Raw genomic sequence first — 13,582 nt, 5'->3', positions numbered from 1 at the left:
TGTAATCATAATTCACACATCATTGGTTCCTTTATTGGTTCCAATTGTTTTCATCCTAAATATTATGTCAATTCCTAATCTCATAAACTGATTATATGCTCTCTTAATCAGCCTATACATATTTTATGATGAATCACAATGTTCCGTCGTTTTAACATCTCTCTTTCGATTTTTTTTTATTGAATACGTTATTGAACCCGTGCAAAGCACGGGTTTGTAACTAGTTAATGTTGAAAATCGATAAGTATACGAAACAAATAGTAAATTACTAGCCTTTTGAGTAGTTTTTTTTTTTTTTTTTACAAAGAGTAGTTTTATTTTTATTTTTATATATTTTGGAATGGCCCATTGAGAAGTAGTTGATGGTCATCCATTGCAAAAATAGAGTAAATACCAAGAAAGTACATTGTTCCTATATATATGCTTTAGTCAAGAAAGAAAAAAATGTCCTTAAGTATAAACTAAAATTTAAAGTAGTAGATATATTCGTTCAAATACACCACTAGTTAATACTCCACTACCATAAAAATAAAATGAAAAAACGAGTCTGGGTATGCTCCATTTACCATCAACTCCATTTACCCCATTTAGGGTCTTGGATGGATGACACGTGGCACAAATGAATTCAATGGTTCAGATTAGAAATAAACAAAACATCAGTTTTTTTAATTAAAAAACAAAAGAGAGAAACACGCGCTTCTCTTCTTTTCTTGTCGTACGTGAACGGTTCATCTTCTTCAATCCCCCTCACCGCCATGCCTCCCTCCCGCCGTCGCCTCCGCCATGCCTCCCGGTGCCGCCGTCGATCAACCACAGCATCTCCTCTCTTCCTGTCACCGCTCCCTCTCCCCTTTTCACCGACGAGATTCAACAATTTTCATTCTGACTTTGTGAATAGGATTAAAAACGCAAAAATTGAGTCTGAGTCATCTATTTTTCAGACAACGGTTTCAATTTGCTAACTGCATGATTTTTAGACCATTTCAATTTGTTAATAACGTGAAAAGAGTGGTTTTTAACTGTGTTTGATGAAGAACACCGTATCCATGATAAAAAGCCGTGCTTCTTGATGTCCAAGGCCTATAATCATCAAGTTGGTAATTGGTTGGAGAATGTTCAAGGCATGGATTTCATTGTTCATTGTTTTAAAATCATCATGATAATTATTTTTTTTACAATATAAAACGATCTTGAAGTTTGGTTATTGAATATTAGAATGAAAGTTTCATCTTGGCTTATAACAGTTAACCCAATTTTTATCGAATTGCAGAATTAAAATTAACTATGGCTGACATACAAGTTCAATTCATTTCATCCAATTCCTATTATTTTATGGTTTTTTTCTTATTCCATTTTAATGTCTCTCTCAAACGAAAAAAAATATGCTTTTTTATATGTGTATGTGTGTCTGATGCTTCATTGGATTTCATAACTCATTAACGTCATTTGTATATTTCACTTTCAACAGCCAAGAAGCATCCATCAAGGCAGCGCTTGACACTTCCCGTCCAACCAGGATCAAAGGAAAAGCCTGTTGTTCTTAATTATAAAAAGAGTCTCAATTGAAATGATGATTATAAAATTTGCAAACTCAACAATTTGCAATGAAACACCAGCATTGAAACATTGAAACACCAGCATTCAAACTCAACAATTTGCAATGACATTTGAAAACAATAAGTTGAAGCATTTAAGATAAAATTTGCACTTCTGTCAAGACAACAAAAAGAATATCTCACTGTCAAGAAATGCCTAGAAAACAAAACACCCAGGCACCTAGAAAACACACAGGCACCTAAACACTGCAAGCCCATAGCAGAAACACGCCACCAGCCACAAACAGAACTAGCAGAACAGGTTCTGCATCTGATAATTCTTGATAACATGTTCATTACAAGTCTGTCAAAACAAAAATGTTGCACTTTTCTCAAATTTGTGCAACATACAAGATAAAAGTACTTGAACATAATTTGTGATAATTCAAAACACACGCATAATCTCACTTTCATTGTCATAATTCAAAAAACCAGTAGCAAATTGTCAAACCATTATCTCACTATCACTGTCATAACAGACAAGTCTCCTAACAAACACATCAAAGTACTTGAACATTACAAGTCTCCTAACAAACACATCATAGTACTTGGACATTACAAGTCTCATAAAAAACATATAAGAATACTTGAACATTACAAGTCTCCTAACACACACATCAAAACTGTGAAATTACAATGAGTTAACTTGGCTTGATTGTGTTGCTTGAATTGTATCTTGATGTTGAGTTCCATTGTTTAATTGGCTTGATTGTGTCGCTTGAATTGTGTTGCTTGATTGCTGCATAATACAAGAAAAGTTAAATAAATGATAGGTAAAACAAAATATAACAAATTGATAAAAGAAAAATACGTACCGGTAACAATTGTACTAAACCATCTTGAGATTTTTTCAATTTTTCTGAGTGCATCTTTGCCTTTTTAGCTTCTTTTTCTGAGTGCATCTTTGCCTTTTTAGCTTCTTTTTCAAGCCAAGATTTATAACGTCTTTTAGTCTTACGTGGACAATCCTTCGTCTTTATGCCTTTTGCCTCGCCAACAGTGTCTTTGTTGTTGTCGACTTCATCATTCGCAATTGATATGGATACATGAACCATTCAACTTGATTCTCCATCCGGATATTTTTTGGACAACATATCGTTAACTATTTTGTTGGACTCTTCATAAACTTTGGACAAAAATGTGTAAGTTTCATGAGATTCTGAAGCTCTATTGGTCAATTTAAGCAGCTGAGGACATAACTCATTGTACCGCTTCATGAAATGGGCTTTTTGGTCTAATTCAACATGCCTCCCACTCCAACCTTGATTATTTCCCAACCTTGCCTGTCTTGTCCATCGTTTTAGTCTGTAGTGTTCGGGAATTAACTTAATGTTCATGACATCTAAAACTTTCAAAGCATGACTACATAAGATGCCATGTGTCTCAAATTTTCGACAATCACAAGAAACTTTTTCTATAGATGGTTCACATGCTTAAGAGCGTTCTGTCTTATATGCCAAGTGCACAATCCATGAAATGTTTTTGGCATAACTAAAGAAATAGTTTTAGCCATTGCTGCATCTTGATCTGTTAGAATGGTTTTAGGCTTTTCTCCACCCATTGCTTTCAGAAAAGTTTCAAATAACCACTGAAAAGAAGGAATTGTTTCATCATATAACAATGTTGCCCCAAAAATGACTGTTTGCCTATGATTATTAAGTCCAACAAATACACCCAAAGGTCGATAATCCTTATTTGTCTTGTAAGTGGTGTCAAAAGTGATGATATCACCAAAGTATCCATAATCATTAATCATCTGTGCATCCGCCCAAAATATATTTGTTATTAGCTCATCAACATCCATTTGAAAATCATAAAAGAATGGGGGATTTTCACTTTCTTGTTTGAAATATGTCATCAAGGCACTCACTTCACCATACTTTAGTGATTGCTTCCTTTTGGTTTTAAGCAAATTCTTAAGGTCTTGGCTTGTAAAACCGACAATCTCTACCCCACCAGCTTGCTTAGATATATATTGATGCAAATCTCTTGGTCTTAAGCCAGATTCATCTCCCAAGACAATTTTTGATGCTTGTGCCTTAGATATGTGTCGATGGGAGCGAATCATATGAACATACTCAGGTGGAATAAGAAGGTGGTTATGTTGAGCTTCAAAGTCAACAACCTTATATTTCCCTATCTTTCGATCAAGTGAGATAACCATACGCGCTGTGCATCATGTTCTTGTTTCTGCTCTAGACTCCGCCGTCGGTTGACGTCTTTTGTCAACAACTAGCGTACCCTCTTTGAAGCATGTGAATCTTCTCGAAGTCAAAACTCCATCTATTCTGCTTTTATTTCCATATTCTCGACGAATACCAAATCCAATTCTTTTACTGTAATCATTATAAAATTCATATGTCGCCGCCTCAGATTCAAACTTCATTCCCAAGTGAGGTCCACTATTGGCAATACCTTCTTTCTCATGATGAACATTTTGTTCATGAATATTGTTCACCCATTTATCGACACAATCTGGAATTGACGATGAATCCATGTTTTCTGAGAAAGTACGTACATAGTCTTGGTGTCAGAGATTGTGATGAGCAATAAGAAAAGAATAAACTTTAAAGAAATGTTGAAAACAACAAACGGTTTAAAGAAATACATACAAGAAATTTCATCATATAAATTAGATAGCACATGAATAAGAATAGTAGGAATAGCAGAAATAGCAATAGCAGCGATGCAAAAACCAGTAAATGATTCAAAAAAAGCAATTGTAATGCAAAAACCAGTAAATGATTCAAAAAAAAAGTGATTGTAATGCACAAACCAGTAAATGATTCAAAAATAGCGATTGTAATGCACAAACCAGTAAATGGTGCAAAAACCAGTAAATGATTCAAAAAAGCTATTCATAGCAGCAATCCACAAACCAAATAGAGCTCAGACCATATATGATTCAAAAACCAAATAATGCACAAATCAATAGTAGCAATATAAGATTCACATACCACTGTTTGAAACGACGGCGATTGTCAGATTTGAAATGACGACGGCAACAATGGTTACCAGAAGAGGGGACAATGCATATGGAGTGGAGAGGAGGATCTTGTTATTGGGTGATGAATGAACGGCGGCGATTGAGATGAACAGGGGCACAATCGGTGGTTGTTGGCGCTGATGAGAGGGGAGATGAAGAGATTCTGAGGGAAGCTGAAAAGAGAGTGAGTAAGGTTCACGTACGACAAGAAGAGAAGAGAAGCGCATGTTTCTCTCTGTTTTTTTTTTAATTAAAAAAACTGATGTTTTGTTTATTTCTAATCTGAACCATTGAATTCATTTGTGCCACGTGTCATCCATCCAAGACCCTAAATGGGGTAAATGGAGCTGATGGTAAATGGAGCATACACGGACTCTGAAAGAACTACCATGATCTGAATGGAATGCTCAATCTTAGAGCCAGTACTAGTAGATAAGGAAAAACATAATTATTTTAGATCCATTGTTATAAAAAATTAAAATGGATTAAATATAAGTTTTTAAATGTCAAAAACATAAAAATTCATATTTAATTAATCCATTGTTAAAATAAATTACACTTTTACAATAGACAGTTTTACAACGTACCAAACTTTAATGCGGAAAAAATTCAAAATTTCAAATGATACGCATGATTTGACTTAAAAGCAGAGATTAAAAGTCAGGAAAAAAATTTAGGGATAAAACAAAATGTTGAAATATTTATAAGGTCCAAAAACATATCAAACTCTAACAATAACAATAATAATAATTTTTTTTAAGGAATAACAATAATAATAATAATGTGGTTGACTTTGTCAAAATAAAATAATAATGTGGTTGACTATGTTTCAAAAAAAAATTAATAATGTGGTTGACTATTTGTGCAAGTAGTGCCCAATTCTGAGTTACTCCTAACTACAATTTTTGCAAACAATAGTTTACGTTAGGGGTGACAAAAATATCCATGCCCACGGTCACTCGTGGGTACAATCCATCACTCGTGGTATAATAAACGGGTATCTGACACCTCTTATTATATGTATACGGACACAGATTTGATTGTACTCGATAATAAAATAAGTAAATTACTAAAATATCCTTATATATCTTATCTTATTACTTAAAGTTGTTACCTTATTGAAGGAAATTTTACCGTCCAACTAAGATTCCTCATTAATAACCTATTTTTATTTTTAATTTTTTTAATTCATCTTATTAAGTTCACCGTTTCCACTTCATTCATATCATAAAACATATCATATGGATTATGTATGATTTATGAAATTTTGAATGGATTATGTATGATTTATGAATTGAATGGGTTATGTATGGATGTTTAAAAGTTGAATTTTTTTGGTAATTAAAAAAAGTTATTATTTGTACCACAAAATAAATAAATTCAAAAATCCATATGTATCCTTGGATATCTCACTACCCGCGGGTACCCGCATAGTGGGTATCCACGTGGGTACGGGACGGGCACTAGTATCATATTTATCCAATGGAGCAGGAACAGGTATCATATTATCTGTAACCAAGGGTATCGATTGACATCCTTAAACTTTGCTTCGAGGTGCTTCTAAGTAAATAATAGGTGCCTAAAGAGCAACTTTCGAAAGTTTTTGCTATGTTAATACTAACCAGGCCTGTAGAGATATGTGGCTATATTAGCTCGACCCGGGTCCACTACTCCACCATCCTTCCTTCTTATTTGAAACCCTAACCCTAACAGACCAAACTGCTGTTGTTAAATCGCAAGACGAACACCACGAAGCTCGCTTGCTTCACAATGGCGAGGTCCAGTGACTCAAGAAGAAGAAGAGGAAGAAGAAGAAGAAACACAATGGCTGCTGCAGCATCAGATTTTTCTTTATCTAATGATTGTTGGGAATCCGTCTTCAAATTCCTCATCGACGACAACGAAGCCAATAATGATTTCTACTTGAAGTCTCTTTCTGTTGTCTCAAAACAGTTTCTCTCCGTTACCAACGGTCTCCTATTTTCTTTGGCTGTGCCTCCCTGCCGTGATTCAACCTCTCCTCTTCCCTCTCGCCTCTTCCAAAGATTCACCAACCTCACCTCCCTCGACCTTACGTGCTACAAAGGTGACCTCAACGAGCTTCTGTCTCAAGTTTCTTGTTTCCCATTGAAACTCACATCGCTCAATCTCTCAAGTCAATCCTACATTCCCGCAATTGGGTTGCAAGCTTTCTCCTTAAAGATTACAACGTTGACATCTCTCATTTGTTCGAACATCCGTGATTTCAATAGTAATGACTTGTTCCTCCTTGCCAAATGTTTCCCTTTACTTTGTATCATCAATTGCAATAGCTTTCTCCATGGGGTAGAGACTCTTTCGTTAGCACTTTTCAGACTCCGCAAAATTAATCTCTCTGGTCAGGGCTACCTCAACAACCAATCGCTTTTCCACTTGTTCAAAAATTGTAATCTTCTTGAAGAGACCATCGTATATCACTGTAATTGGATGAGTGGAGAGATAGATAATTCTAAATTTTTGAAGGATATTGTTGCAAGACCTCAATTGAAGTCTCTTGATTTGGGTCACAATAAATGGTTAAGAGATAAAAGTATCATAATGTTTGCTTCAATTTTCCCCAATTTACAGCTGCTCAATCTGAGCTATTGCTATCACATATCCAAAGTAGGTATTTGTCAAGTTTTAAAAAGATGTTGTCAGATTAGACATTTGAACATATCTTATTCAAGAGTAAACCTACTAGAAATTAATTTTCAAGTCCCCAAGCTAGAGGTGTTGAACTTGTCATCTACACAAGTTAATCATGAAACACTTTATGTGACCTCAAAGAATTGTTGTGGACTTTTGCATCTTTTACTGAAAAATTGTTATGGTGTCACAAACAATGGAGTGAAGAGTGTGGTAGAAAATTGCACACAACTGAAAGAGATCGATTTGAGGGGTTGTGATAAAGTACTGTATGCTAACGTTGTTGCATCAGTGGCATCTTCAAGAAAGATAATAGCATTATTTGAGTGACAGAAAGAAGAAACTCTTCTCGTGTCAAGGATGCATTGTTTGCTAGCATCCTATAAATATTGTGCTTTGAATTCGAAGATGTTTTATGGATTTCCCCCCTCAAAATGTGGTTGACGACTCAAAAATATAGGCATGAAGTTTGATTTACAACTATTTTTTTAAATCTAAAGATGATATTTGTTTTTGTTGGCTTAATGATAATGTTGCTATTTTTGTTGATTGTTATGGTTCTTCTAGTTGATGCTCTTGGTTCTTTTTATGACTTAAGTTATAGTCTTTAATCAGTATTTGGGTGTTGCACATATTTTTAGGTTTTTGGGTGCAAAAAAATATGTTTACGATTGCATTTGGGGTGTTGTTTCATAACATGAATGCATGCACATTTTAGTTTGTTTTTTTTTTCTCTTTCTTCCATACTAGCTAGTGTTCTATCTTTCTTTCTTCAAAGCTCCGGCAGGTATTTTTTCTAAACTCGAATCTCTTTTAAAGCAATTTTTGTGGGGTAGGAATCATTAGAGTAGGAGAGTGAATTGGGTAAATTGGGACAAGGTTTTTAAGGATAAGGAAATGAGGGGATTAGGTGTAAAAAAACATTAGGGTGTTTAATTCATGGAGGTTGAGAACATAGAAAGATTGACTCTGGTACAAGGTTCTCAAAAGCGAGTATGATGAAGAGGCTGAGAAAATTAAATGTAACATGAGAGACTTGTCTCTTTGGTTAAGAGATTGAGAAAGTGGAGTAGGGGATTGAGAGATAGTCATGATTGATTTTCAATCCGGGGGAAGGTGAGGACACATTTTTTTGGAGCGACGAATGGGTTGGTGGAGCCACCTTAAAAAGGAGGATCGATCAGCTTTATTCCCTATCATTGTGTAAGGAGCCTAGCGTCTCAGATATGAGGAAGAAAGTTGAAAATACTTGGGTGTGGGACCTGAACTGATAAAGGCAGTTATAATTTTAGAAACATGATAATGTTGTTCAACTTATAATGTTATTAAAGGCGAGAGTGATGCTGATGAGGAGTTTCTGATAATAAAAAATTTGGAATAAAATTATTTCATCGAAGGTGTCCGTGTTTGTATGGCAGGTAATGCAAAATTGTAATCGAAGGACAATTTATGTAGAAAAGAAATTATAGGTAGGTAAGAGTTACATTTGCATAGAAGGATGTAGAGAGACACTTATTTTCGTCATGCCCGACTGTATGGAAAATATGGTTTGGAATTGTGCATTGGCTGGGAGTACAGGTGGTATTTCACATTATGTGTACCATACACTTTATTACCTTTACAGGGCTGGTTCGCTTGACGTAAGAAGCCATTTGGTTTGCGAGTATGTGGAGCATTTTGAAGGCAAGAAATGCAAGGATTTTTCATCATATGGATTGGGATACTGAATTGATTGTCGACGGTGTCAAGCTTTTATCATGTAGTTGGTTGAACCAATGTCAAGTTTAGGGGTATCAGGAGATGTTTGTTTTTGCTAAATATGTGCATTATTGGAAGCGGTTTTGTTTCAGGGGGGTGGCGGTGTTGTTTTGTGCTATCTGTCTGCAATGACGCAGTTGCTCGTTCTGCTATTGTTGGTTTGTCAACTATATCCTTTCTCAATTATTCCTACTTACTCCTTTTCAATTATACCCTTCAATATTTTGCCTGTTGAAGGAATGATTGAATATAGGAAAGGGGCAGGGGGCTTGACACAATAGTGATAGGTTGAGTCGTCGAATCAGTCTCGTACAAATGTAATGTTAGGCCATTCCTTGGCGATGGCATGACATATAAAGCATCTGGTTGGCCCTTTATATCAGTTGCCTGCAAATGCAATGTTTGGCTATTCCTTGTAGCAATAATTTTATAAACTTTGCTTTGGCACTCAATTTGAGTGATTTACTGAACCAATTACCAACTCAGAAAAGTGCATATAGGAAATTGAATATAGAAATTTACTGTGTCTCATTTACTTAAAAGAAATTACTAGTTTAGTAGTTAAACATCTCATGGAATTCACTAGATAATTGTACAGTTTTATAAGGTGCATTGTTTCATAATTCAACTTTTGATATTTTTTTTCTTGTGAATTGCTTGCGATGGAAGTTATTTTGATGCACTTTTGTCTATACATTTTTGCATATTGAGTGCCATAAGGGAACATTTCATCCTTGGCTTTACGAATCATGTTTGGAGATATTGCAGAGAATGTAAAAATGGAATTACTTATATCTAAGATTTGGAAGCAATGGTTTTTGAATATGGACATGCAACAATGTTTATGTACCGTTTAACTTATCACTACTATGGCAGATTATGCATTATGCAGTAGCTGAAAGTTAAAGTTACATATTAGCTTAGAGTGTTCTTTATCTTTTCAATTCCTTGATTATCATTTTACTGTCTCTTTTGCTGCATCATTAAGAATTAGAGGAAAATGGTTGTTAGAGTTTAACAGTTATTATGAGTAAAGCTCTAAACTGAACCCTAATAAATCAAAATATGAAAATCTAGGGTGTCTCTCAAATATATCTCAAAACATTATTTTAAAAATACATAAAAATTTTACTCTCAATTCATCCGTTTGACTCTCATAAAGATGAAATGAGAGTAAAAAATTTAAGGCTTAAATAAGTAAATCGTCTCTACAAGTTCGCGTGTTTTTGGTTTTCCTCCCTGTATCTTTTTTTGTAATGAAACAACCCCGGTAAGTTATAAATGTTTTGGTTTTGGTCCTTGACATCATCATTTGTTACAAAAACGTCTCTGTGGCAAACAGATGATGATGTTGCGACGTGTGACGTGGACAACGATGATGATGTGTCGTTTCATATGCTAGAGTCACAAGTTAGAGAGACCAAAATAAAAAAACAAAATTCACGGAGGGACCAAAACCATAAATTTATAGAAAACTTCATCTTCTTCCTTCATTTCCTCATCTTCATGATCTTCAACACATCATCATCAAACCCCATCTAATTTAACTAAAAGTAGAATCAGAGTACATACAATGACTAATATTTTCTACCATATGCTTCTTAAAAACACTAATTCCCAGTTTCTGAATCATAAGCAGTTTTCTAACAATTTTTTAACTCATTAATCAATTTCTAAACCGTAATCCATTTTCTAACAATAAGCATTTCTAAAGCAATTCTTCAACCCATTAACAAAGAAACATCAAAATTGCTTAATTTACCTGACAAGAGAGAGAGGTCAAGAAGTATCAAAACAATTTAATTAGATAATTAGTTTAATTTAAATTTAAAGCTAAAAAACATCTCCAAACATAAACACTGAGTAGACATGAACCAAATACATAAACTGCATGAACGTAACACACAAGGAAATAGAATGCATACAAGGAAATACAAAATCTCATTAATCAAATTTATCAAATAAGCAACAAAAAAAGTTAGAAACTTTACAAAAACCAAGCATTAATAGGTACATGAGTTTTAAAATTAGCAGCGACCCACTTGAGCATTGACAATAAAATTGAAAGAAGAGGGTGATAGAGATAAAATGGTCGCAAAAACAAAGAGCTAACAAATGAAATGGGATGCTGATTGGGAGTTTGAAAAACTTATTTGAAAATAGAGAATTATTTACTGCATTGAGAGATATGAAATGTCATAGTAAATGGTTAAAGGGTAAGTGGGAAGTAGGAGGGAAATTTTTTGTTGATTAGGGTTTAGTGACAGCGTGGGAGGATAAGTTTTTTTTTTTAGGGATAAGGAATAAATCATGATACTTATTAACTTATTTTGCAAGAAAACTCATGAAAAAAACCCAAATAATATAAATAGTATTGAACCAAGTTTATATTAGTTTCCCTGTACTTCTATTTTATTTCCAACACAAAGTGCAGTTAATTAAAGCAAAGGAATGAGAGGTGCAAGCAAAGAGAATAAAAAGGACAATCAACAAAAGGACAAAAGATGTGAGAGTTACCATCGAGAAGGATTGCAAGTCACTAGTTGATAGCATTGATGGAAGACTACAAGATGTGACTGAAAATTCAACGTGAGCGTTTTCAAAATCAATACTTAGCGAAACTTAACAATATTCTAAAATTGCATCAAAAATCATTGATGAAAAATAAAAATCATCTAACATAAATTTGACATCCAACTCGGGGATAGCATTCTTAACATTTGTGTTTACAGCATTGCTATATACAGCAAACGGTATGTTCCCGAAATCATCCCAAAATGCATTATTATGTGTTATATAGCAAACCACTTCAACCTTTGAAGATGGATAAGCATACGAAATGAATAGTAAATTACTAGCCTTTTAGTAGTTTTTTTTTTTTTTGACAAAGAGTAGTTTTATTTTTATTTTTATATATTTTGGAATGGCCCATTGAGAAGTAGTTGATGGTCATCCATCGCAAAAATAGAGTAAATACCAAGAAAGTACATTGTTCCTATATATAAGCTTTAGTCAAGAAAGAAAAAAATGTCCTTAAATATAAACGAAAATTTAAAGTAGTAGATATATTCGTTCAAATACACCACTAGTTAATACTACCATAAAAATAAAATGAAAAAACTACCATGATCTGAATGGAAAGCTCAAACTACGAGCCAGTACTACTAGATAAGGAAAAACATAATTATTTTAGATCCATTGTTATAAAAATTTAAAATGGATTAAATATAAGTTTTTAAATGTCAAAAACATAAAAATTCATATTTAATTATTCGATTGTTAAAATAAATTACACTTTTACAATAGACAATTTTACAACGTACCAAACTTTAATGCGGAAAAAATTCAAATAATACGCATGATTTGACTTAAAAGCAGAGATTAAAAGTCGGAAAAAAAATTTAGGGGATAAATCAAAATGTTGAAATATTTATAAGGTCCAAAAACATATCAAACTCTAATAATAACAATAATAATTTTTTTTTGAAGGAATAACAATAATAATAATAATAATGTGGTTGACTTTGTCAAAAAAAAATAATAATGTGGTTGACTATGTTTCAAAAAAAAAAAATAATAATGTGGTTGACTATTTGTGCAAGTAGTGCCCAATTCTGAGTTACTCCTAACTACAATTTTTGCAAACAATAGTTTGCGTTAGGGGTGGCAAAAATACCCATGGCCACGGGCACCCGTGGGTACAATCCATCACGGGCACCGGGCGGGTAGCTAAACGGGTATCCACGGGTATAATAAACGGGTATTTGACACCTCTTGTTATATGTATATGGACACGAATTTGATTGTACCCGATAATAAATTAAGTAAATTACTAAAATCTCCTTATATATCTTATCTTATTACTTAAAGTTGTTACCTTATTGAAGGAAATTTTACCATCATCCTAAGATTCCTCATTAATAACCTATTTTATTTTTAATTTTTTTTAATTCATCTTATTAAGTTCACCGTTTCCACTTCATTCATATCATAAAACATATCATATGGATTATGTATGATTTATGAAATTTTGAATGGATTATGTATGATTTATGAAATTTTGAATGAGTTATGTATGGATGTTTAAAAGTTGAATTTTTTTGGTAATTAAAAAAAGTTATTATTTGTACCACAAAATAAATAAATTCAAAAATCCATATGTATCCTTGGATATCTCAATACCCGCGGGTACCCGCATAGTGGGTATCCACGAGGGTACGGGGCGGGCACTGGTATCATATTTATGCAATGGAGCAGGAACAGGTATCATACTATCTGTAACCATGTAACCATGGGTACCCATTGACATCCTTAAACATTGCTTCGAGGTGCTTCTAAGTAAATAATAGGTGCCTAAAGAGCAACTTTCGAAAGTTTTTGGTATGTTAATTCTAACCAGGCCTGTAGAGATATGTAGCTATATTAGCTCGACCCGGGTCCACTACTCCACCATCCTTTTCCTTCTTATTTGAAACCCTAACCCTAACACACCAGACTGTTGTTGTTAAATCGCAAGACGAACACCACAAAGCTTGCTTGCTTCGCAATGGCGAGGTCCAGTGACTCAAGAAGAAGA

The 13,582-nt window shown here is 33.9% G+C and overlaps 2 protein-coding genes and 1 pseudogene across 3 annotated transcripts; 1 reads left to right on the top strand and 2 right to left on the bottom strand.

Annotated features, from left to right (window-relative positions):
• Nucleotides 1-2,018: 2,018 nt before the first annotated feature.
• On the bottom strand, nt 2,019-4,267 carry LOC146953062 (protein FAR-RED IMPAIRED RESPONSE 1-like; annotated as a pseudogene). Its single transcript, XR_015008015.1, has 2 exons — nt 2,411-4,267; nt 2,019-2,334 (listed from the first exon to the last, which is right to left on the bottom strand). The product of XR_015008015.1 is annotated as a protein FAR-RED IMPAIRED RESPONSE 1-like (transcript).
• LOC146953063 (protein FAR1-RELATED SEQUENCE 12-like) lies at nt 3,772-4,092 on the bottom strand. The gene has a single exon (XM_085740834.1). The coding sequence runs from the start codon at nt 4,090-4,092 to the stop codon at nt 3,772-3,774; it is 321 nt and encodes a 106-aa protein (XP_085596960.1).
• Nucleotides 4,268-6,351: 2,084 nt separating the features above from the next.
• Nucleotides 6,352-7,578, top strand: LOC146953061 (uncharacterized). The gene has a single exon (XM_085740823.1). It carries the CDS (start codon nt 6,352-6,354, stop codon nt 7,576-7,578), a length of 1,227 nt encoding a protein of 408 aa, XP_085596949.1.
• The last annotated feature ends 6,004 nt before the right edge of the window (nt 7,579-13,582 follow it).

Source organism: Medicago sativa, chromosome 1, assembly GCF_051527215.1.
Source record: "Medicago sativa cultivar Bolivia chromosome 1, Bolivia_mono, whole genome shotgun sequence".
In the NCBI taxonomy this organism is placed as follows: domain Eukaryota; kingdom Viridiplantae; phylum Streptophyta; class Magnoliopsida; order Fabales; family Fabaceae; genus Medicago; species Medicago sativa.
This window is presented reverse-complemented; position numbering and strand designations above follow the sequence as displayed.

Bases quoted from the DNA above. Each gene is read 5' to 3' on its own strand.
- LOC146953063 (XM_085740834.1), bottom strand. From the start codon at position 4,092: ATGGATTCATCGTCAATTCCAGATTGTGTCGATAAATGGGTGAACAAT.
- LOC146953061 (XM_085740823.1), top strand. From the start codon at position 6,352: ATGGCGAGGTCCAGTGACTCAAGAAGAAGAAGAGGAAGAAGAAGAAGA.